Genomic DNA, 26,608 nt, shown 5'->3' on the forward strand with positions numbered 1-26,608 from the left:
TGATTTCTTGACTTCCTACTTTAGCATTCCAATCCCCTATGATGAAGAGGACATCTTTTTTTGGTGTTAGTTCTAGAAGGTGTTGTAGGTCTTCATAGAACCGATCAACCTCAGCTTCTTCGGCATCAGTGGTTGGGGCATAGACTTGAATCACTGTGATGTTGAATGGTTTGCCTTGGATTTGTACTGAGATCATTCTATCATTTTTAAGATTGTACTGCTTTTCCCACCCTTTTGTTGACTATGAGTGCTACTCCATTTCTTCTAAGGGATTCTTGCCCACAGTAGTAGATATGATGGTCACCTGAATTAAATTCGCCCATGCCTGTCCATTTCAGTTCGCTGATTCCCAAGATGTCGATGTTCAATCTTGCCATCTCATGTTTGACCACCTCCAGCTTACCTTGATTCATTGATCTGACATTCCAGGTTCCTAAACAATATTGTTCTTTACAGCATCGGATTTTCTTTTCACCACCAGACACATCCACAGCTGAGTGTCCTTTCGGCTTTGGCCCAGCCGCTTCACTCTTTCTGGCGCTACTTGGAAATACCCTCTGCTCTTCCCCAGTAGTATATTGGACACCTTCCGACCTGAGGGGCTCATTTTCCGGCGTCATCTCTTTTAGCCTTGTGATATGTTCCATGGGGTTTTCTTGGCAAGAATACTGGAGTGGGTTGCCATTTCCTTCTCCAGTGGACCACATTTTGTCAGAACTCTCTGCCATGACCTGTCCATCTTGGGTGGCCCTGCACGGCATAGCTTATGGCTTCACTGAGTTACGCAAGCCCCTTCGCCACAACAAGGCAGTGATCCATGAAGGGGGGTGTAACACTAGAGGTCATTTATACTAGCACAATGTAATTTACATTAGTGGTAGTGTCGCATTGGATGCTGCCCAAAATGTTCAAGAAGAGTGCTAAAAAAATCACGGAAAAGGTTGCAAAGGGACATTATCTGACTTAAGCTTAAGGAAAATGTGAAAGAAATGTAATTTCAGGTTGGCCTTTTTCTTCAATTAAACTTTTTTTCAGTCAAAATTTTATGCCTGCTGCCTTCATAGGAAAATTCACTATGAAGAAAGCCCTTATTTTAGAGTATGTATGAGTACATTTTATTCCATACATATTTGATTATTTTGCTATTTTGATTGATAAATGCACATGGGAATATTGTGTGTTACATTCATGCTTACTGGGTTCAGAATATTCATTTGCCTGCCTCATAACGCTTGACAGTATTACAAATGAAAAACAATTTCTCTGAGAAGATCTTCCATGGGTCAGAATGTAACATGAAAGCCTACTCATATGGAGTCAGCTTTCAGGCTGGTCAAGCTGCCCCTTTTTTTTAGACACATGTGTAAAAGTATGTTCAGTGAACCACTAAACACATCACACACAAAATTGGGTGTGTTTCTATGCTTTTAGATTATTTTTTTATCCAGGTCCTGAAAACTACGGCTCAGACAGAACTGCGTACACACCACCCCAAAAGGAGATCATTATGGCTCGGGGACATGTGGGCACGGCCAGGGAAGCTCTCAAGCCTGCTTGTTTCACCAAACGTGGGAAGCTGTGCTGCACACTCCTTTTGTAAACTGGATTACATCCAATGTTGCGCAGGCAGACGTCTGCTCGTGCGAGCAGACTTCCGCCTCCCTGCAGCACCCTGCACCCCTGAAAATCTGCTCTCTTTTGCTGACAGATGCCATTCCATTGGCAGATAGACAGCGCTGGATAATACTCACTGTTGTAAGCCCTCCCACTGTTTTATTCTGTAGTGACCCTCCACCTTCCTCTCTAAAGTCTTGGTGTTAAATGCCATGCTTTTAACATCTCTGTTAAAAGCATCTCAGGGCATCTCTGACTCCCTGATAGTAACAGCAGTCGAACAAAACACGTACTACAGATTGCACTTCAACATTGTTACAAGGGCAACATCTCTCATTTACCAGTGTTTTGGAATATGTTCCATCTAAGAGTTTAGAAGGTAGAACAGTAAGCTGGGCCAAAGAGAATGCTTTCCTATATTTAGGAATTGATAGCCAGTTTAAATAAGCCATTCTGTCTTTGAGGAAGGAGCCCGGCAAACCCAAACAACTGGGGGAACACTGGCCCTGTGCTGCAAAATAGAGTTGTTGGAGGTCAGTATCTCGCAACCTCAGTATCTCAGTTTAATTAGAAATCTTGTGCTATCCCGGTCCAAAGATAGTAAATAGGAAGGGGAGAGTCCTATTGAATTAACTTTCTGCACCACTTCCTTTCTCCAAAGTGATGTACAGGAATCAGTTATTGCCAAAGATGCAAAGGAGGTTGGGCGGGGGGGTAGGGTATAAGGTAGCAACAGAGCCAGAAATGAACGGAATATGTCTACACAAGACACTTCAAAGAATTCAGGCCAGCCTTCAAATTAAGAACAGCACCCGTACCACAACTGGGCACACCAAATATAGGTTGAAGAAAATAATATTGTACACCTTCTAAAGAGCATTTAGCATTCGGAAAACAAATTGGTACCCCAAAGAGTGTCTGAGAGACAATTTTAGCTTTATAAGCACGGATAGCTGACGATATCAAATCTATAGAAAGGCATCTAATTTGCCTTTAACAGTGACACTTCTTGGAGGACAGTTTGGAGGGGGGTGGGAGGAACAGAAATATCAATTTAAAACAATGTTTTATGCCACTTTCTTTGCTTGCCTCAATGAGAAATTGTAGTTCATTTGTGAGCTTCCCAGAGGCTTTTGGTTGATTACTGCTGAACTAGATTACATGTATGTGTATGTATGTGTAGGGGCCACGGTGGCTTAGTGGTTAAGACACTGAACTGCAGACTGGAAGGTCGGCAGGTCAGCAGTTCGAGACCCGAGTGCTGCGTGACGGAATGAGCTCCCGTCTTCAGCCCCAGCTTCTGCCAACCTAGCAGTTCGAAAGCAAGAAATTGCAAGTAGATAAACAGGTACCGCCTCAGCGGGAAAGGTAACAGCGTTCCGTGCACCTCGGTGTTCAGTCATGCCGGCCACATGACCACAGAAGCGTCTTCGGACAGCGCTGGCTCTTCGGCTTAGAAACGGGGATGAGCACCGCACCCTAGAGTCGGACACGACTGGTTGGGGACACCTTTACCTTTACCTTTTTTAATGTATGTATGTATGTATGTATGTAATACATCTTGATTGCCTCCTTCCATGGATGCTTTTAACTAAAAATTGGGACAGAAATATTTATTTTAACTAAAAATAGAAATAATTCCCTGAATGTTGTTCCTTAGAGCAGACTGGAGGATATTCAGTACAGCCCCAATTTTGCAGATTTTAGGGAAAAAACAATAGTAGTGTAAAAAATATCTTTCAAAGCCAACTGCTGGAAATTGTGGGATTTCTGGAAACATTCCACAAAACTGCAAGGTTCTCCAGAACACAAGTTGAAAACCACCATATTATAAGATCATGGTTATGGTTCTCAAAACAGAGCTTCCTGAATTGATCCAATTGCTTAGGTTAATACCAAAGTCTTCCCTAAACCTTATTACCCCCTTGCTCCCTCCTTCCCTCTCTCATGTCCATGTTTGCTTTCTTCTGATTCTTTCTCCCAAGCAATACGATATAACTTGTTTTGTGAGTTATATGCCCCTCCACTTATGCTGCTTGATGGTGATGAGGCGCAGCAGCACTTGTTTATTTATTGCATTTTTATTTCATGATCTTTCTATTGCAATCAAGGCAGTTTACAACAATTAAAAAAACAAGAATAATAAACAAATACAGACATCCTGGCTAGGTTTGCATGATCACGGGGGTAAAAGAAGCAGGTTGGTGTGTCATTTGAACATGGCATGGTGGGGGTGGCTTCGTACAACTCCTACTGCAGTTTGTGGGTCATAGGGTGGATACAAAGCCACCCCCACTGCACACTGGGTTTGGACAACGTGCCAACCTGCACTGTAGCATAGGTAGTTATGTAAACCAAGGGCATGCGCACGGCACGCATAGGGTCGGGGGGAGAAGGCACGATGGCTTCTTTTACTCCCAGAATTGTGTGAACCTGGCCAATAAAACATTAAAAATAACCATACAACATAACAATTTAAAAAGCCAAATCAAAATGATGTATCTTGACTCCCTTCCAGAATGCAGAAAGAGTGGGGACCAGTCATAACTTCAGAGGGAGTGTGTTCCAGGGTTTGGGAGTAACGCAGGAGACACCCCTTTTAACTTGGGTATTGCTTTCTAGGTGAAGATTATTTTTGCTGCTCCACCTCTGCATGCTTATGTATGTGTGTAGGAGACTGATCTATCAGTGTCTTATTTTATTAGCTGGGTATATTGTCGAGAGGCCTTTAAATCATTATGGCGTATGCACATGAAGACCAGCTTTCCTTCTATTCCCCATAATCGCTTATCCAAACAGTAAATTTTGCTGAACATGTTAATAGTATTCTGTAGTAAGCACAGACCAGTTTAACTGTGAGACTTATGGCAGTTTACTAATTCTGGCAATGATCCTTTGTGTGAAAAAACTGTTCCTCTTTTAATTTGTGAAATGTTGAAGGGTGTGCTAACAAAGTAAGTACTTCCCAAGACATAGACTGGGTTCACTTGATCACTGCAGCCCACCATGTCTTATTTAAGCCACAGTGGGTTGCTGGCCACCCTTTTGAATATTCAAGCCATGGTAGGTGGTCACCGTGGCTTATTGTGTCATATGAACCCAGTGAGGGTAGCATATGCAAGGGTTAAAAAAAAACCCTCTCACAATCCTAAAACAGCCCATGGGTTGTTTAACCCACACATAAGCCACCCTTGCTGGGTTCGAATGATACGATAAGCCATGACGACCACACAGAGCAGCTTGAATATTCAAAATGGCCACTGGTACATGCAACAACCCACCAAGGCTTAAATAAGCCATGGTGGGCTGTGGTGATCATGTGAACTGGCCCATAGAGTCATTGCAGAGTCCTGATGAATGATAGGCAAAACCATCCACACCCCACTTTGATTCAGAGTTGTACTTGGCCAACAGTTATTCTATATTGCTCCATTTATTCCAAGGCAAACCTCTTTGTGCTCCTAGTTACAATCCCTGTCACCCCATTCCCACTTACTCGGCCTGTTTGGCAGTGGTGGTGATAGCAATAGTGATACAGACGCCTCCCTACATTTTTTTTCTCCATGGTGTCTGTTCAAATGCTGCTAAGAGAGCATCCCAGGCACTGGTAATTTCCCCAGTGATCCTCAGTCCTTTGTATGTATGTCAGACACCCTGGATACTACATGCTCCTGATGCCAGGACTTTTGGCCATGGAACTTCCAAGGTGCATGATATCTACACAAAAGACTTGTATACCAGTTATTGGGGAACATGGGCAGGAGGGTGCACTTGCAGTTGTGTCCTGCTTCTGGGTTCCTGGTCGACAGCTGGATGGCCACTGTGTGAACAGAATGCTGGACTAGATGGACCCCTTTGGTCTGATCCAGCATGGCTCTTCCTATGCTCTTATGACTTGGGAACCTGGGAAAGTTATAGTTCCCAGGGCCCCTGGTGTTTCACGGATTGCTACAGCAGTGTTTGAAGTACTTGGGAGAGAGGGAGGCCTTCAGATAAGTAAGGTGGGTGTTGCTGCCAGACAGGTAAGGTGGGCAGAAGAGGAGGAGAAATTTCTTCAGCTCAGATTACAATCCAAATTGAAGAATCACTCATGGGGCTGTAAACGCTCACCCTACTGGGTCACTTATTTATTTATTTATTTATTTATTAAATTTATTAATCGCCCATCTGACTGGTCACCCAGCCACTCTGGGCGATGTACAACCCACCATAAACAATTTAAAACAATAAAATTTTACCATAATTTTTTTTTTAAAAAAATACCCTAACCCACCCCAAATGCCTGCCTGAACAACCACGTTTTTAATGCACGACGGAAGCTCATTAAAGAGGGGGCATGACGGAGTTCCCTAGGGAGGGAGTTCCACAGAGTGGGGGCCACCACAGAGAAGGCCCTCTCCCTCGTCCCCACCAGTCTAGCTGTCCTGGCTGATGGGACAGAGAGAAGGCCATCCGAGGCTGATCTTGTTAAGCGGCCTGTCTGGTGCTGCTGGAGGTGCTCCTTAAGATAGGCTGGGCTGGAACCATATAGGGTTTTAAAGGTCAAAACCAACACCTTGAATTTGGCCCGGAAAACAACTGGTAACCAGTGCAACTCCTTCAGCACTGGAGTGATGTGATCTCGCCGGCGGCTGCCTTTAATCAGGCGAGCCGCCGCGTTCTGTACCAGCTGCAGTTTCCGAACCGTCTTCAAGGGTAACCCCACGTAGAGCGCATTACAGTAGTCTAAACGAGAGGAGACCAGGGCATGTACTACCGATGGGAGCAGATGGTCGGGAAGGTAGGGGCGCAGCCGCCGTATCAGATGGAGTTGATACAGCGCTGTCCGGCTCACAGCTGACACCTGAGCCTCCATGGACAGCTGGGAGTCCAAAATGACCCTTAGGCTGCGGACCTGGTCTTTCAAGGGTAGCTGTACCCCATTCAACACCAGGTCAACATCCCCCAGCCTCCTCTTGTCTCCCACCAAAAGTACCTCGGTCTTGTCAGGGTTGAGCTTCAGCTTATTCCTCCCCATCCAGCCACTCACCGTCTCCAGACATTTGGACAGGGATTCTACGGCCAACCTTGGTGAAGATTTGAATGAGAGGTAGAGCTGCGTGTCATCCGCATATTGATGACACTGCACCCCAAACCTCCTGATGATAGCCCCCAGTGGCTTCACATAGATGTTAAATAGCATCGGGGAGAGGATGGAACCCTGTGGCACCCCACAAGTAAGTGGCCACGGGTCCGAAACCTCCTCTCCCAGTGCTACCCTCTGGTACCTGCCAGAGAGGAAGGACTGGAACCACCGCAATACAGTGTTTCCAATGCCCAACCCCTCCAGGCGGTCCAGGAGGATACCGTGGTCAACGGTATCAAAAGCCGCTGAGAGGTCGAGGAGAACAAGGAAGGAGCATTCACCCCTATCCAGAGCCCTCCTCATATCATCCACCAAGGCGACCAAGGCCGTTTCTGTCCCATGCCCAGGCCTGAAGCCCGACTGAAATGGGTCTAGATAATCAGTTTCTTCCAAGTGTGCCTTCAACTGCACCGCCACCACCCACTCAATCACCTTGCCCAAAAATGGCAGATTTGAGACTGGGCGAAAGTTGTTCAGAACTTGAGGATCCAAGGAGGGCTTCTTTAAGAGCGGTCTTATCACTGCCTCCTTGAGGGCTGATGGCATCACTCCCTCCTCAAGGGAGGCGTTCACCACCGCCTTGATCCCCTCACCCAGTCTCTCTCTGCAGCTCATAATGAGCCAAGATGGGCAAGGATCAAGTAAGCAGGTGGTCGGCCTTACAGATGAAAGCACCTTGTCCACTTCATCAGGAGGAAGAAGCTGGAACCGATCCCACAAAACCGGTTTGCCACAGGCCGCCTCTTGCTCACTAACTGTATCCACAGTGTGCAGAGCAACACACCTAATCTGATCAATTTTATCTGCAAAGTGCCTTGCCAAAGCCTCACAGGAGGCCTTAGAATGCTCCAGTGGTTCCGGAGCCACAGGACCGACCAGGCTCCGGACCACTTGGAACAGCCTCCTGGGGCAGCACTCTGCAGACACGATGGAGGCAGCATAATATTCCTTTTTTGCTGCCTTCACCGCCACGTGATAGGCTGAAGTTAAAGCTCTAGCCCGTGTCTGATCGTCTTTGGAGCGAGACTTCCGCCACCGGCGCTCTAGCCGTCTCACCTCCTGTTTCAGAGCTCGTAACCGCGGATTGAACCATGGTGCAGTCCGAGCCCTGTTCAGGGGGAGAGGGCGTTTCGGAGCCACCCGATCTAATGCCCCAGTGATTGCGGCATTCCAGCCACCCACCAGGGTCTCGACCGAGTGGCCGTTGGCATGCCCCAGAGAATCCCCAAGCGCGTTCAGGAATCCATTTGGATCCATAAGACGCCTGGGGCGGACCATTTTAATGGGTCCTCCACCCCTGCGGAGGGGTTGTGGAACCGAGAAGTCCAACATCACCAGATAGTGATCTGACCATGACAAGGGGGTGGTGGATATACCCCCGACTTCCAGATCACTCCCCGCTTCTCCAGAAACAAACACAAGGTCTAGTGCATGACCGGCTACATGGGTGGGCCCAGTTAGAATATGGTGCAGCTCCCAGGAGGCCATGGTCTCCATGAAGTCCCGAGGTGCTCCTGTGAGGATGGCCTCCGAATGTACGTTGAAGTCCCCCAACACCAGTAAGTTAGGGGACTGTACATGCACATCAGAGACCACCTCAAGCACCTCGGCCAGGGAGTCAGTCGTGCAGCGGGGTGGACGGTACACGAGCAGAATCCCCAGACTGCCCTTCGGGCCCAACCTCCAGTACATGCACTCAGCAACCTTGGTCTCCCGGAGAGGGGGTCTGGTGAAGACCAAGGACTCTCGGTAGATAACAGCCACTCCCCCTCCCCGATCCCCAGCCCTCGGCTGCTGTGCATACGAAAATCCGACTGGACACATGGCTGCAAGGGTTGGAGCAGCAGCCTCAGCCAGCCAGGTCTCCGTAATACATGCCAGGTCTGCACCCTCATCCAGGATCATGTCATGGATGAGGGAGGTTTTCTGGGTAACAGACCTGGCATTGCAGAGCAGCAAACGAAGGCCAGAAGATGGGGTCACGCCTCCCCCAGCCATCCTTTGGCTCTGGACAGGCCCGGAGCAGGGGACAGATACTACACATCTCTCCCTTGTTCCCCTTAGCTGGCATGGCCTGCCCCTAGCGCTCCGCCAGCTCCTGCCGCCCAGCCTCGGTATGTTCTGGCCCCCAACACTCCCCCCACTGCCTCCATCAGGTGGACACATGCCCCCTCGCTCCCGCCTATCAGGCAGGCTACCCACCCCTAAAAACACAACAAAATCCCCCCCAACAAAATAAAACAAACAAACAAAACAATTAAAATCCCCTTAAAAATGCCAGGCAGGAGTCCACAGGGAAGGCCTGGTGGCGGTGGTAGCGGTGACGGCGGCAGCAGGCCCAGCGGCTGCAAGCACGCCTCTTCCCCGGTGGTGGTGGTGGTGGTGGCTTCTCCTGCAAGCCCTGGCTCTCCCAGGCCACCTCAGCCAGCCAGCTTATGTAGCCCCTCCAGGGAGGGGCAGGTGGAGCAGCACAGCTGGCTCTGTACCTGGGGGCCTGGTCCTGCAGGGACTGGCGGTCTGCCAGGCAGAAGTCCACAAGGAAGGCCTGGTGGTGGTGGCAGCGGCGGCGGCAGCAGGCCCAGCGGCGGCAAGCACGCCTCTTCCCCGGTGGTGGTGGTGGTGGCTTCTCCTGCAGGCCCTGGCTCTGAAGTTCATATTCCAAACCAGGAAATTATGAGCTCCAGGAACATCACTAGTTCTAAATAGCAAATGAACAAAAAAAAATCACTAGTTCTTAAAAAAAAAAAATCACTAGTTCTAAATCACAAATGAACAAAATCATTGTTTTCTCTCAGAGTGTTAACTAGTTAGTTTAATGTTAAAACATCATATTAATTATAATGAGGTTTATATAATGAAACATTTAAATAGAAATGCTCCAATGTTTGTGGTTTTAGAACTGCATCGTTCAGTGGTGCTGTTATGCCTGTTACATTTGTGGTATTACTGAGTACATGATTTCAGTAGTTCAAAGACTGATCCAAAAAGGCAGCCTCAGATGTGGCATTCGGAGAATCAGACTGTTTATAAATTCTTAGAAATAAATCTAAAAGACTATTTCTTTTGTACTCTTTTAAAAATATAACACAATGCCATTTTATTTTTTTAAAATAAGTTTTATGATGGTAATACAAACCTATGAAAAGATCAGTACTTGTAATAATTAGAAAGTTAGGCATTACTACTACTACTACTACTATTACTGATGTTAAGAAATAAAAAAATAAAGAAATGCCCAACTGTTAAACCTTTGTGCTGGCATGTCTGCCTGCAACTTTTGTGCATTGTTTTGATGGGATGCCTTTTGATACAACCCATCCTAACTATCTTTGTACTACTACACTAGTTTGTGCTACTACACTTAGCCTGCAGTACATTGAAAAACCATGGTGAGAGTTTGTGTAAGTAAAGTCACTGAGAGTGTGATCTGAGATGTCCACAGCTCAAATCTCACTTTAACCTTAAACTCATTAAGTGGCCCTGCATAAGCCACTTTCTGCTTTAGTCTCCTATTTCCAATGTAGAAATAAGATTACTGACATTCCTTACAAGGGTTGTTATAAGGATGACTATGATAATGTATGTGAAGCTCTTTGAACCCTTGAAACAAGCTATAAAAATGCTAAGTTTGATTTTGTAGGGAAAAGGGTGGGGGAGTTCAGAATGATAGAAAAGTCTTTAGAAAAGTTTGTTTTGGGAAGTGATCATTTTAAAAGTGAGGGTTATCAGGATTATTATTTTTAAAATATGCTTGTAAAACTCATTAATTCATTATCTTGAGAGGTGGTGTGGTGTAGTGGCTAGAGTGTTGGACTAGGAGTCGGGAGACCTGGGTTCTAGTCCACACTCAGCCATGAAGCTCACTGGGTGACTTTGGGCCAGTCACAGACTCTCAACCCAACCTACCTCACAGGGTTGTTGTTGTGAGGATAAAATGGAGAGGAGGAGGATTATGTATGCCGCCTTGGGTTCCTTAAGGAAGAAAAAAGGCGGGATATAAACGTAATAAATTAATAGATAATAAATAAATCTTCATTTGAAACCAGCAGTGCAGATCATTCCAAGATGTCTGCTGTTCACACACAATTATTTGGGAGAAGCCATAACAGATTTGCAGCTATTGAGGATGGGGTTTCAGAGCCCTACAAAGGTATTTCTTCTCCCAATGACTAGAAAAACCAGAAGAAATCATGCAAAAGAAGATAAATTGTGCAAATATGCTTAATTTGCATAATGAATACAGGCTTATTTTATTTATTTAATAAATGTATATACCGCTTAATGAAAGAAATTATTCAGCTTTTCTTGGGGGCAGAATTTGGATTACCGGAGCAAAGTTTGATTATTTTTTTTTAAGCCTTTCAGATGTTTTGAACGACAACTTCCAGAATTCCTGATCATTTGTCATGCTGGCTCAGGCTGATGGGAGTTGAAGTCCCAAGAATCTGAAAGCTATTGGAGAAGGCTGCTTTAAGTGGAATTGCCCATTACATGCAAAAGCTATCCATTTCAGGAGTAACATACTAAAACCTGGTCCCTCTTGCAGGCATATTGCACTAGCTCAAGTTTCCAGACTGCCTTTAAAGGTAGCCCCACCTGTACAATTCACTGCAGCTAGGCTATCCACCTCCCAATAGAATTAGAATGCATTTCGTTCCTCATCCAATATCAACTGTCAAAGAAGTTAATATTAATTTGCTAGATTTTGTAGAAGATGAACTAAAATAACAGCTTTTATACTTGGCTAATTTGACTGTGGGCATTTCTACACTAGCCTAAAATCCTGCATTTAAAACAGCACTTTCTGCTTCCGTTTTAAATGCAGGATCATGACGACTCATTTTTTCATGCGTTTCCTTTTCCCCCTCCCCTTCCCTCTCCTTCTCCCCGTATCTAAGTCTTCCATTATCTTTCATTGATCTCGCTCCTTTTCTTGCCACTTTCCCTCTTTTCACGGAGGGAACTCAAGCGGAACACAACGGGGTAATGTGATAGCTCATTATCTGCGATCTATTTAAAAACAGAACAACGGGCATTTAGTGCAGGAGCGTCCCTGGAGGTTCACGGCATCATGTAAAGAGCCGGCAAACTTCCATGAGGGGCAGTCTCTATCACAGGATAAAAGCTCTATGTGAAGAAATCCTGAATGCTCTCTTGTAACTCTAGAGATGTCTTTTGATCACAGTTTCTTCTAGTGTCTTTGCTAGTTCTGGCCTGTTCTCCTCTCCATATATGTGGATTAACAAACAGTGACCCTCCTTCAGTCCACAAGGAAAAAAGCTGACCACATTTGCTTCAATTTAACAACTCAGTTATTGCTGCCTAACAGAAAACTATTTCTCCTTTTGCCTATGTACTGCACTGAATGGCAAGGAATGGGAAATATATTGGAGACCAACCTATGTACACTTTTCCAGTTTTGAATTGGGGACATGTGCCTCTCTGTCTATATGTTTTTCTCATAAATAAAGGTTGAACTCCATGATACCAGGAAGACTGGACTACTGCCCAAACCAGCAGCTTTATCTTGAGTTACCCCCACCCCTCTGTACTATGTAGTACTACATTCCTCCTGTTCTGTCATCATTAGACTGGGAACTTCCTTGCTTCCACTAGCACAAACCAGTGCTGTGGAGCAGGAGCAGGGAAAACATAACATTCAGCATAATGATGTGCTACCAGCGTACAGATGGTTAGCAGAAAGTCAACAGATTTTGAGTAGCAGCCCCAACTTTCTTAGGCATTTTAACCTGCATGGATTTAATGAAATGGCTTGACGACGTCCCCCCCCATCCCCCCCGACTTGCATTTTAGACTCTTGCCATTTAGAGAATATACTTCTTGAAAGACACTTAGCTAATCAAGTATAAGTGGGAGTAAACCATGAAAAGGGTAATTTGTGTATCTTTCTGAACTTCCCTGATGCATTGTTTTCCACCCTGCCGGTTTATCATTTGGAGAAAAGAATTAGCATCACTGAAGATGCTGTGTGCCAGTTCCAGAAATAGGAGCATTATAGAGCACTGCAACATTGCCTGTGCCAGAACGTGGCAATGCAACAGGACGGATTGTATGCAATAAAATTAATTACTCCTGGAAAATGGTAGTTTGTTCCAAACACCTGATTCTTTGTGTCAAGAGAAGATTTCTGTAGATTAGGGCTTTTATTAGTGCTGACTTGTCTGAATATCCACATAATTGTATCCATATTTATTGAAAAGTAAGCCCCACTGAGGCCATTGCCTTGCTGGATCAGACCAAGGACCAATTTAGTCCAACATTCTGTTTCCAACAGTGGTCAGCCAGATGCTTTTGGAAAGCCCATAAACAGAGCATGTAGGCAACAGACTTCCTCTGTTTTCTCCCTACCATCTAGTAGTTAGAGGTATACTGCCCCTGAACATGGATGTTCCACTTTGTTATCCTTGCTTTTAGCCATTAATAAACCTAACCTTTGAATTTACTGAATCCTCTTCCTAAGCAATGTAAATTCGGGGCCATCACATTCTGTGGCAATTAATTTAACTATGCATTGTGTGAAGTACATCCTGTTTTCTGCCCTGAACCCTATCGCCAATCAATTTCATTCAAGTTCTAGTTTTAGTCCATAGGACTTGCTAATAAGTAAGTGTGCTTAGGATTGCAGCTTGTATTTCTGTGTTTTGGGAAAACAGCCACCATATAGTGTATGTGTAATAATGATGATGATAATAATAATTATTATTAAAAATGGAAACGTGGAATCATCTTTCTTACATGCAGAAACCTCAGATGAATTCCAAGTTGGAACTTAAACAAAAAAGTAAGTTAATTAATAAGACAGTTTAAAAACCTGGTGGTGTTCTCTGAGTATCAAGCAGATTTTCTGGCAAGAAACTGGATGAGTATCATTAAATAGAAAACACATTGTTCCTTGTTCCAAGCCTTCAGATCTTCCTGCCAGTTTAAGCATACATTGTTCCAGAGATGGCATCTAGCCATTCTCCAAAATCAAACAAAGCAAGCCATGCTATTAAAGAGAAACAAACAAACAATAAGTGAAGTAATGAATGGCAAGAATATAATCCAGGGTACCATTTCAGATTTTAACAGGGGAGGAGTAAAAAAGGTGTGTGTGTGTGTGTGTGTGTATGTATGTTTTTGGGGGAGGGGACAGTTATGAGCAAATTTCAAAGGCAGATTCTTGGATGTATCCAAGATTAATTTGCAAGAATAAAAAATAGGATTTGTTGTAGCTCCTTTTTATGCAGTTACTATACCTGTAACAACTGTGGACAGGTGGTTCCTGGATCTAGACAGTTGGTACTCAATTTTGGATGGTTTTGCGAGTATGCTACATGATGATGCTCCTTGATCCAGCATTGCTACTACAGATTCAACTGGTTTTGGTGCCTTGGAGTACTTTTCCCCAGATTTGACTGGCTCCCCATCTGTGGCTGATCCTGGACAGAGATAGCCCTTCCCTTGAAAACCAGTTGGAAGCTTCAATTCGTGCAGAATTCAACTGCTAGAATTCTGACCAGGTTACTTATATGGAGCCAGTTCTTACAAAATTACATTGGCATTTTAAATGGCTTTTAAAAATTGATTGATTTGTTTGTTTGCTGGTTGAAAAATTTGTATGCCTCTTACCTTGTAATTTTATCATTGTTATATTGTATTTCTGTTACGTACATTGCCCTGGGATCTCTTGTGGATGAAGGGTGGTTTATCAATCTAATAAATAAATAAAGTAACTTTAGCTACATTGTCAACACAGCTCTGTTAGTCACTTTTTCTTGTAAGCAATGGGATTGATGCCTTCAGCATGCATACGTTTCTAGTGTCCTTAATTGTATTCTCAGGGTCACTTTGTTCTCCAGACAGTGGTGTGGGGGATGGGAACATATTTTATCACACAAACTGAGCTTCTCTCAGATGGTTGGGTTCTGAAATAAACTTTTCATAGTGTACAAAACAGCTGTGCCCTTCACTTTTAAAAATCCATATTTAGGCTTTTAGGATAGAATCTATATAGTAAAATATGCCCCAACACATAGAGTTTAGGGATAATGACTACACCAACGTCATGATCAAACAAATATAAGCACTTTGAAGCCCCGTTGATTTCAAAGAGAGAGATTTAAGTGACTCTTACCCCCTTAAATCAATGGGATTTTAAAGTGCTTAATCTTGGATTATGTCCCCAGGCATCTTTCATGAGGGACTTTATCATAGGCATTTTGGAAGTCCAAGTAAACAATGTTGACCAGATCACCCCTGTGCATATGCATATTGACATGACTTAGCTTTGCAGAAGCCATGTTGATTCTTCTTCAGCAGGGCTTGTCCTTCTATATGCCTACTAATTTTATCTTTAATAATGCTTTTAACCAGTTTACACAGAACAGATGTTAAGCTAACTGGCCTGTAATTTCCTGGATCCCCCCTGGATCTCTTTTTAAAAATTGCTGTTACATTGGCCATTCTCCAGTCCTCTGGTATAGAGGCTGATCTTAGGGACATGTTATATATTTTTGTTAGAAGATCAACAATTTCACATTTGAGTTCTTTAAAAAACATTAAACAACATTAAGCTTATGTCTGTGTTTGTGGTAATTCCATGGTGGGATGAGGTTTGTATTGGGGAACCCTGTATTATCCATGTTAGTCTCCAGGCCTGGTCCAATGTATCTTGCCACGTCTGCTTGGCCAGCTGGCCGGCCGTTCACTCTCCAGCCCATCTGGCCACATGTCAGGATGGAAACTGAGCCCATAGAACCCCTGAGCAGTTCTGATTCTGAGGAGGAACAGCAATCCGTGGGAGAGGAGCCCGCTCATCCCTCACAGGCACAGCAGCTGGCAGAGATTCCTCCTGCCGGCATTCCTGAGATAGTGACCGTGGCAGTGAGAGAGTGCGGGAGGGGGGCTTGCTAGACACTCGATGCAGACGCAGGGAGTGACAAGCGATGGAGGGCGCAGAAAGGAGGCATAGCGCCCGTTTGGCACGCAAGCGACGGCTGCATCCCGTGGACCCAAGGGAAAGAGGGAGGAACTCTCCCTAGCCCATAAGTTCAGGGTCTGCAAGTGATTCTCCTTCAAATGGGGACCAACTGCCTAACCCGGAGCATACGCTACTCTGCTGTTCATTGTTTAGCCGCTGGTGATTAGCATCTGAAAGAGTCATTAAGTTGTAAAAGGATTAAAGCCTTGAAAAGAATCCTTTTGTCTGTGTCTTGAGTTGGCTATTGGAGTAGACTGAAAGAGGCCGCTAGGGCGCTCCTGACACCAGCTGCTCGTTCACTTGCTCACTCCTGCCTGCTCAGCCACTTCCACCTTGTGCCCCAGCTGAAGTCTTGTGGGAGCACCGCAACTGGGGCATGAGGCTGGAGCAGCTGCCTACAGTAAGAAGCAGCAGCGGCACACCCAGCAAGTTGCTCTAGAGAGCTCTGCCAGCCACTTTCTTGGTGCAGCAAATGCCATAGTGGGAGAGTAGCTGGTGGGGCGCTCCAGAGCACCTGTGGAGGAGGCAGTGGCAAGCTCTCCTGGTAGGGTTGGGAGGAGAATGGCGCAATTTGCCACTCTTCCTGCTCTTCCACCTGAAGTGAGCCCACGAGCCCACGTAATGATAGGGCTGGCCCTGTTAGTCTCTTATGCTATATGTGCTGAGGGGATTAAAAACCACAACTTCCCTTTTCCCTATCTCTTGCTGTCGGTTATTAATCGTTTCCTGCGTTTGGTAAGTATTTTCTTTCCACCCACTTTCCACCAACATTAGTGACAGCTTTCCTTAGTTTGTTCAGAAAGTTGTTTTCTCCTCCCCTTCTTCCAATACCATTGAAGTGGCTGCTAAGAAGCTCAGCATATCTGTCTCCGCTGGGAGGAGTGTCATTTGGTTCTTTTGTTCCTTCTGTAGCAAGAGAGAGATCTTCAGAAGACAGTCAGCATGGTTGCTTTCTTACTAAAGTCAACATCATAGGAGCTACTTCTCTCTTTTTACTAAAGAGGATGTACCCACACAAGCCCCCTCATAGTAAATTATGGTTTTAATTTTGTGTGCAACATTGAGTGGGTTCCTCCTAAAAGGTGGCCTATTCGTTTTATAAATAAATTTCACCCCCTTTTGCCATCCTGGAGGAAAACCTGCTGCTCCTCCCCTTTTGAAGTTTGCTATTTTGCAAAGCTTAGAAACCTCATAAACAACAACAAAAGTCTCATAAACAACATAAATAAAATGGCGCTGAGGGAAATGTAATGGTGAACTTGCGCCCAAGAAGGGAGTGGAAACATAACACTCAACCTCTAAAAATGTCATTGCATATGTCAAAACCACACCCCCATCAAAAGATGGTGAAGTAGTGATGAGGAACATCTACAGCTGTGGAATTTCTGCTGTGGTTCCATTCTTGTTTTCAATGAGAGAAACACAGAGACTAATTGCTGGGAAAACAGGGGCCAATTATAAAACAATGATGATGATATCGTCTAGACACTCCATAAAATGTGAGTGAAGGAGGAGAGGCATGGCGATTCTTGAGAAAAAGACTCTTCTGGAAGCACCTAAGAATCTGGCTCAGCCTCACAGACTATTGGTCCAAATCAGCCAGGGAGATTCATGCATGGAAACAGTCTTCCACTTGTATATCTGATATGGATGAACATGGAATATGTATCTCCATCTGTTTCACAGTGTTCATCCGGAAACTGGCTGGATGTGCCTTTTGATGTGCATAGGGATTCCCATTCCTATTTAAAGCCCCCAATTGGTACCCATGATGAGATATGGATTACTGTCAAAATGTGTCTTAAAGAGACAATTTTCTTAGATTATACAATAAGCTGCTATTGCAACAACAACAACAAATACGCTGGTGAATATAATGGTTCAACTTTATATTGCACCTGTGGACCAATTAAACAGTACAGGCTAAGAGCAATCCTGTCTTATCTGGCCTAGGGACATTTAAGAATGTGGTAATAATGATATCCAGGATTTCTCTAAAAATCCTCTAAAGAATTTTTATTTGAAGAGAGTTCATTATAGAAAACAGGAGCAAAAATTAACATGGACTTATGCAGTGCAATTTTTTATAGAAGAAAAACTTACTTGAAAACCTAATGCGTAATAAGTGTCAAGGGTCACTGGTCACTTCTCCTCTCCTGAACCTGCTGTCAAGTTTCTTCTGCTCTTTTCTTCCTTTTGTCCTTTGCTTTAAATGTATTTTTAAAGTACTTTTCAAAGTATTAATTTTTTTGTCCATTATTTCAGTGTTTGAGAGCATGAGTGTGCTATGTGAAAGGAGGGTTGCCATGGTAATATCTCATTATTGCTGAATTGGAAAATAATTACTCTGCCAAAAATCCCAGGTAACCTGTCAGTGCATGAGTTAAGGATGCCTGGGGGCAGCCTTGACTCTTTTTGTTGGAAAAGGGGAATTTTAAAAATCATTTTTCCTTCTTGTAATTATACTTTTTCTCATTTGGTTTTCTCCACCGTTTTAGCTGTGTATGCCATTTGGCTCACTGGCAAATATTAGAACATGTGATTTTAATTGGGAATGTGCAATTCACTAATGTACTCCAAAGTTTACACATTCAACTGGCTTCAATTTTGGTTTTTTTTCTATTCTTGATTTAAAGCATGCAGGAAACATCTGATTAACAATCTTAGATAGTGTTCAAATTACGATAGAAAATGGATGTTTATGCTGTTCCATACAAAAAATTGGTAATGTATTTTCTACACTTCCCAGCCACTACAGTTTTTAGATATAAATGAAAGGAAGAAATATATGAGTTGAATAGAAGCCCAGTGAGTGACTGACTCCTAGAAACTTCCAGTCCTCCCAAAGATTCTAATCTTGCTGAAAGACCCACAGCGTTCTGTAAAGCCAGCCTCAGTAACTGGCAGCCCCAAGGCCAAATACAGCCTACTCGGTGATACCACCTAGCATCAATTGCCAACCTGGACATAAAGGAGGGTAGGGATGAGTACCATCAGTGGCACCTGTCGAACAGTGTTAGTGGGTGTAAATGTTCTCCCATTTGGGGTTCTGCTGGAGAATCCTGGGTTATTCATTCTTTACACAAGACTGAGAAGTTCAAAGAATGATAAGACTCCCCACAGGAATCCAGGTAGTTAATTCCAGATCATTGTGTCTAACTGGGACATTATTTATTTGGCCAGCTGGATTCTTTCATCATCCTTTATCCCAGCTGGTATCTTATGTAATGTTAAAAAAGGAGAGATCTTCCTTTGAACAATCCTCCTTTTCTATATGGGAAGGCACGCATACTTTCTCTACACGTGTTGGTGTCGCAAGTTTAGATTGTCAGTGGATGAAGAAATCTATGAGATTTAGAAGGGGTTGATTCTATTCTCCAACTCAGTTCAGGAGTCCTTTCCCTGTGGCTACATTCTGAGACATAAGTGAAATTTACAAGGGAAAAATGTGTGGAGTGCAATAATTTCCTTGGCTAGGGCTATTAATCTTGTGCTCCCAAGGGTGCTGATAATAGGCCAGGGGGGCGGGGAGATCTGGGATTCCAGTCTTGAGATCATCATTGGCATCTGCATTGCTGCAGGGAGGAGAGCTGGGTCACAACAATTACAGAAACAGGTGGTGGTAGTATTTATTCCAGGGTGATATTTATATTTATATCATGCTATTTAAATATCATTACAATGCGATACTTAGTCTAGTGTGATATTACAAAATATGGTGGTAGAGAACTTTTTAATATTTATAAAAAAACACCTGAATGGATATTTCAGTGACTATGTAGGGTTTTGTTTGTTTGCTTGCTTTGGAGCACAAGCGAGTGATGTGGTGGCTGTGCTGGTCAGAGGGAATTCAGAGGTAAGAGGAGGCAAAGATCACAATTGCCTGCCTTGTCAGAGCGTGTTTAGAATGCTGTTCAAAACACTACATCACAGCACAAACTTCTGTTGGCAAACCTGAGGTGAAAATTAAGGGTGTCAAATTTGGGTGAGTTTTATCCCCAAATGTGCTTTGATTTAACATAGACTTTCTGTTTGATAGAAGGGGCTTGTTCTATATGTTTGTAAAGGAGATGCCTCTTTTCAAGATCTGAAGCTTTCTGAATTGCTAATAATAATTTTTAAAAATAATCTGTCTTCATTGAGAATATTTTAAAAGGAACATTTAGTACTTGATAAACATGATAAATTGGAGCTGATTTCTTCATTTTAAAAGAATAATTTTTCCCCTCTTAGGAGAGTGACAACCTCTGGTGGGATGCCTTTGCAACAGAGTTTTTTGAAGATGATGCAACCTTAACCCTTTCATTTTGTTTGGAAGATGGACCAAAGCGATACAGTAAGAAACAAATGTATTATAATATTTCACCTTCGCTTCTGTGTATTTATAACACAGATTCTGATGGCAGCTTAAGGATAGCGCTGCTATGATGATCTGTTCAGTGGATATCAAATTGCAATTACAGCTTGCAGTGGACTAGAGCCACTATGGTGTCGGAAAGAGCATTAGTCTTGGACTGGGCAGGTCTGGGTTCAAATCCTCACTCAGCTATGAAGCTATTTTGGGCAAGTCACTCTCTTGGCCTAACCAATCTCACAGGTTGTTGTGAAAGCAGAGATATGTGCTAGAGATATGTAGCAAAATATGTATGCCAGAAATGGTCAAACAAGGGATGTTCGAGTTCACCAAGATTCTCTGAATAGCAGCTCAACGCTTGTCTGTCCTTGATTTGAGCTTGCGTTTGCTGATTGCTTTGTGCGAATGGGGAAGTTGTGCAAAACGAACATGATGTAATGTGAAAGTTGCGCAACACCCCCCCCCCCAAATTTGTGCAGATTTCCAGAGTAGTGCAAATTTTCCCCATAGGCTAAAGCATGAAATGGCGCATTTTTAAAGTTGTGCAATTGCGAACTGTTTTCTTGTCAAAAAGTGCATATTTTTTTAATGTGAGCACCTGTTTGAGAATTTTTGAACCTTTTTGGAGAACATGTTCTCCTACCCACGTTCGCATTCAGGGTTGCAAACTGGGCGTGTTCACATGTTTTGCGACCAGAAACAACATTCTTCATTTCTGTACAAACATTGTACATCCCTGTTGTTTGCTTCCCTGAATCCCTTTGAGGATGATGGGCTACAAATGTAATTGACCTATAAATAAATGGAACAACTTTTCCTCAGAAAAATGTTATTTTGAACTATACTTGCAGGCTGGAACTTTTTTTGCTGGTCTGGGGGGACATTGAAGTAAAGGACTGTCTGGGAACAGTCTGACTTAAGATAGGTTTAACTTCCTTTGTTTACCCCCAAATGTCAAAGTAGTTTGTAGAGTATAAAAACAAAAGAATAGCTAAAAGGTGGAAGGACAGGCTAAAATCTAGGTTAATAGCCTGAGACCTAGATAGAAGGTGTTCCTGGACTGGGATTTGAGTTAAGAGAATAAACATGCAGATGACTACGTGGGCTGAGATTGGTTTATATTATAGAATCTGGAGCTTGGCAAAGTGATATCGGAGGTTGAATGAGCAAATAATGGTTTCAGTGTTAGTTCTGACACAAACGGAAGGATTAAGGGATCTAAAATTATGGTAACAAAGTATTATGAGTCAGAAGGTATCCACAAGGCAAAGCAAGATATGGTGTCACTGGTACAAGAAGTCAGTAACCCTAATTAAATGCACATAATATAAGTAGCCTTTTTAATGGCTCTGAGCAGCTCATAATTTATGGCCTTGAACAGTCAGTCAGGGAATATCCTGCATCTGCCACCCTTACCCTCCATTTCACAGATGAAAATGGGGACATTTTTATATACCCATATCTCCACGCTTGCATCAAGGATCACTGCTGAGACACACTTGCACACACTCCGCCAAATTACATATTAATGAAGTCTGTTTGCCATCTGGGTTACATGGCATTCATTTCATTCATTCTGCAATGTCCTCTTACATGGGCTTCTGAAGCAGATGGGTTATTAAACTGACCGTAACCATTTCCTGTTTTTTTATTTATATATGCACCTTAAAATGCATGCCCCCTCTTCTTTGCCCTGTAGGAATTTAAGGTTTAAAAATTCAGAATGTGTAATAGAATACCCGCAACTCAATATTTACTCTCCAGACAAGCGACCATGGAGGGGAGGTGCACAAGTGTACTAGCCGCCTTGGGTGCCATTTTTGATAGAAAGGCGGGGTACAAATCAAATAAATAAACTATTTTTTAACCACCCCATACATATGTCACCGAAATAAGCAAAATAAGCACAGTGATTTTTCAGGGACAAGTACCAGAAAATAATAATTGTCCCTGATACACTGGGGCAGGTGAAGCATATGGCCATCCCCAAATAAGGGCACTTAATCACAACAACTCCCAGTGACTGAGCTCTAGGTGCAACAAAATCCTGGGTTACTTCATGACTAAACTATGTTGTATGATTGAGCACTCTGTTAGCATGCTTGTTCATTGTAGACCACCTCCTCTTTTGAACATTTTCCAGCTATCATGTGATGGGGAAAGGGGTGTGCTTGAGAAGTTTTTGAATGCAATAGTACCTTTTCCTCCAACCAGCTAAAGTTGCAACCACATTGATTAAAATTACCCCCCAAGTTTTAGTTTATCAGTTTACTGATTAAACTGATTGAAGATTGAAGCAGCCGTAAATATTTTGTTCATTTAAATTTTCTTTGTGGGATTTATTATATATATTATATATACACACCACATATCTTTTTTCATGAATTATTTTTAATTTATTTATGTTTAAATGCCACTTATCCATCTAAAAGATTCTAAGAGGGGTTTACAGCAAGAATGAAAAGTGTCATAGAAGGTGAAAGCATTGTAATAAAAACAATTATTTTTTATATAATTAAATTTATAAAATTTATATAAAATTAAATTTAATGCAGTGGTTTTTAAAAAACCAGAAGGTGGTAAACTCATCCTTGAGTGGTGCCGGCCTCTTTAAAAGAGGCGGTAATCAGGCCACTCCTGAAAAAGCCTAACCTGGACCTGGACGATGTTACCAAGTTAACAACTATAGGCCGATGGCCAACATCCCCTTCCTGGGTAAGGTGCTTGAGCTGGTGGTTGTGGGACAACTCCAGGCACTCTTGAATGAAATGGATTATCTAGATCCATTTCAGTCAGGCTTCAGGTCTGATTTTGGAATGAAAACTGCCTTGGTTTCCCTGTTGGATGACATTTGCCAGGAGAGGGACGGGGGAGTGTCACCATGTTGATTCTCCTGGATCTCTTAGTGGCTTTCGATACCATTAACCATGGTATCCTTCCGGATAGGTTGTCTGGGTTGGGATTTGGAGGCACTACATTGCAGTGGTTCCGTTCCTACTTGGATGGCCAATTCCAGAAGGTGGTGCTGGGGGATTATTGCTCTGTGCCTTGGCAATTATGCCATGGGGTTCCACAGGGCTCTTTTTTATTCCGCATGCTGTTGAACATCTACATGAAACCACTGGGGGAGGTTATCTGGAGGTGTGGGCTGAGGTGCCATCAATATGTGGATGACAGCCAGCAATACCTCTCCTTTTTATCAAACCCAGGTGAGGCAGTGGCTGCACCGAATCAGTGCCTGGGCACGGTAATGGACTGGATGAGGGCCAATAAACTGAAGCTCAATCCAGACAAGATGGAGGTACTGTTAGTGGGTGGTTCGTCTTCCCAGCCTGGTGATGTTCAACCTGTTCTGGAGGGGGTTACACTCCCCCTAAAGGATCAGGTTCATTGTTTGGAGGTGCTCTTGGACCCAGAACTGTCACTTTAGGCACAGGTGAATTCAGTGGCATAGAGCACTTTTTACCAGCTTAGGCTGATATACCAACTGCGCCCTTATCTGGACAGAGATAGCCCAGCTACAGTTATCCATGTTCTGATAACCTCTTGTCGGGATTACAGCAATGCGTTATATGTGGGGCTGCCTTTGAAAACAGTCTGGAAGCTTCAGCTGGTCCAAAATAGGGCAGCAAGATTGTTAATACGGACTGGCCAACAAGCTCATGTTATACCAGTACTTTCCCAGCTGCATTGGCTGCCAGTCCATTTCTGGGCCCAATTCAAAGTGCTGGTATTAACATCCATATCCCGAAACAGCTTGGGGCCAGGTTATCTGACGAATTGCCTCCTCCCATATGTGCTTGCCCAGACTCTAAGATCCCCCACAAGAGTCCTTCTCCAGGAGCCCCTGCCAAAGGAAGTGAGGCGGGTAGCTACCAGGGCCTTTTGTGCTGTGGCATCCCGGCTGTGGAATAAGCTCCCTAGAGAGGTTTGCCTGGTTGTTGTTTATTCGTTCAGTCACTTCCGACTCTTCGTGACTTCATGGACCAGCCCACGCCAGAGCTTCCTGTTGGCCGTCGCCACCCCCAGCTCCCCCAAGGTCGAGTCCGTCACCTCCAGAATATCATCTATCCATCTTGCCCTTGGTTGGCCCCTCTTCCTTTTGCCTTCTACTTTCCCTAGCATCAGCATCTTCTCCAGGGTATCCTGTCTTCTCATTATGTGGCCAAAGTACTTCAGTTTTGCCTTTAATATCATTCCCTAAAGTGAGCAGTCTGGCTTTCTTTCCTGGAGTATGGACTGGTTTGATCTTCTTGCAGTCCAAGGCACTCTCAGAATTTTCCTCCAGCACCACAGTTCAAAAGCATCTATCTTCCTTCGCTCAGCCTTCCTTATGGTCCAGCTCTCGCAGCCATAGGTTACTACAGGGAATACCATTGCTTTAACTATGCGGACCTTTGTTGTCAGTGTGATGTCTCTGCTCTTCACTATTTTATCAAGATTGGTCATTGCTCTCCTCCCAAGAAGTAAACGTCTCCTGATTTCCTGGCTGCAGTCAGCGTCTGCAGTAATCTTTGCACCTAGAAAGACAAAGTATGTCACTGCCTCCACGTTTTCTCCCTCTATTTGCCAGTTATCCATCAAGCTGGTTGCCATAATCTTGGGGTTTTTTTAGGTTTGACTGCAACCCAGCTTTTGCACTTCTTCTTTCACCTTCGTCATGAGGTTCCTCAGCTCCTCCTCGCTTTCAGCCATCAAAGTGGTATCATTTCTGAGATTGTTAATGTTTCTTCCAGTGATTTTAACTCCAGCCTTGGCTTCATCAAGCCCAGCACGTCGCATGATGTGTTCTGTGTACAGGTTGAATAGGTAGGGTGAGAGTATACAACCCTGCCGTACTCCTTTCCCAATCTTAAACCAGTCCATTGAGCCGTAGTCTGTTCTCACCGTTGCTACTTGGTTGTCATACAGATTCCTCAGGAGGCAGACAAGATGACTTGGTATCCCCATACCACCAAGAACTTGCCACAATTTGTTATGATCCACACAGTCGAAGGCTTTAGAATAGTCAATAAAACAGAAATAGATGTTTTCTGAAACTCCCTGGCTTTCTCCATTATCCAGCGGATATTGGCAATTTGGACTCTAGTTCATCTGCCTTTTCTAAACCCAGCTTGTACATCTGGCAATTCTTGTTCCGTGAATTGCTGGAGTCTACCTTGCAAGATCTTGAGCATTACCTTACTGGCATGTGAAATAAGTGCCACTGTTCCATAGTTTGAACATTCTTTGGTGCTTCCCTTTTTTGGTACGGGGATATAAGTTGATCGTTTCCAATCTGTTGGCCATTCTTGTGTTTTCCAAATTTGCTGGCATATAGCATGCATCACCTTGACAGCATCATCTTGCAAGATTTTAAACAGTTCAGCTGGGATACCGTCATCTCCTGCTGCCTTGTTATTAGCAATGCTTCTTAAGGCCCATTCAACCTCACTCTTCAGGAGGTCTGGCTCTAGCTCACTGACCACACCGTCAAATCTATCCCCGATATTATTATCCTTCCTATACAGATCTTCCGTATATTCTTGCCACCTTTTCTTGATCTCTTCTGCTTCTGTTAGGTCCTTGCCATCTTTCTTTTTGATCATACCCATTTTTGCCTGGAATTTACCTCCGATGTTTCTAATTTTCTGGAAGAGGTCTCTTGTCCTTCCTATTCTATTATCTTCTTTCGCTTCCACGCATTGCTTGTTTAAAAATAATTCCTGATCTCTTCTGGCTAACCTCTGGAATTTTGCATTTAATTGGGCATATCTCCCCCTTTCACTGTTGCCTTTTGCTTTCCTTCTTTCTTGGGCTGCTTCCAGTGTCTCAGCAGACAGCCATCTTGCCTTCTTGGTTTTCTTTTTCTTTGGGACTTTTTTGTTGCCACCTCCTGAACAATGTTGCGAACTTCTGTCCATAGTTCTTCCGGGACCCTATCTACTAAATCTAGTCCCTTAAATCTATTCTTCACCTCCACTGCATATTCATTAGGAATGATAGTGAGCTCATATCTAACTGATCTGTGGGTCTTCCCTATTCTCTTTAGTCTAATTCTAAATTGTGCAATAAGAAGTTTGTGATCTGAACTACAATCAGCTCCAGGTCTTGTTTTTACCAAGTGCATAGATGTCCGCCACCTTTGGCTACGAAGGATGTAGTCAATCTGATTTCGGTGTCGACCGTCTGGTGAAGTCCATGTATAAAGTCATCTCTTAGGTTGTTGGAATAGAGTGTTTGTTATGCACAGTGAGTTGTCTTGGCAAAATTCTATCAGCCTATGTCCTGCTTCATTTTGTTCTCCCAGACCATGCTTGCCTGTAATTCCAGGTGTTGTTTGACTACCCACCTTAGCATTTCAGTCTCCTATAATGAAAATAATATCTTTTTTTGGCGTACTATCCAGTAGGCGCTGCAGATCCTCATAGAACTGATCTACTTCTGGTTTTTCAGCATCTGTGGTTGGGGCGTATATTTGGATCACTGTGATGTTAAATGGCTTACCCTGAATTCAAATTGAGATCATTCTGTCATTTTTTGGATTGTATCC

At 43.7% G+C, this 26,608-nt stretch overlaps 1 protein-coding gene across 3 annotated transcripts in view; it reads left to right on the forward strand.

Annotated features, from left to right (window-relative positions):
- The window catches only part of LDB2 (LIM domain binding 2), a 303,189-nt gene that overhangs the window by 107,589 nt on the left and 168,992 nt on the right, over positions 1 to 26,608 (forward strand). For all 3 annotated transcript variants that reach the window (XM_084860351.1, XM_084860349.1, XM_084860348.1), the window contains exon 2: positions 19,956 to 20,058. In XM_084860351.1, coding sequence (XP_084716477.1) covers positions 19,956 to 20,058 — 103 coding nt within the window. The remainder of the gene's footprint in view (positions 1 to 19,955; positions 20,059 to 26,608) is intronic.

The sequence above is a fragment of the Heloderma suspectum genome, chromosome 5 (genome assembly GCF_057233095.1).
Source record: "Heloderma suspectum isolate Gila_16-S chromosome 5, 16-S_ref, whole genome shotgun sequence".
Lineage (NCBI taxonomy): Eukaryota > Metazoa > Chordata > Lepidosauria > Squamata > Helodermatidae > Heloderma > Heloderma suspectum.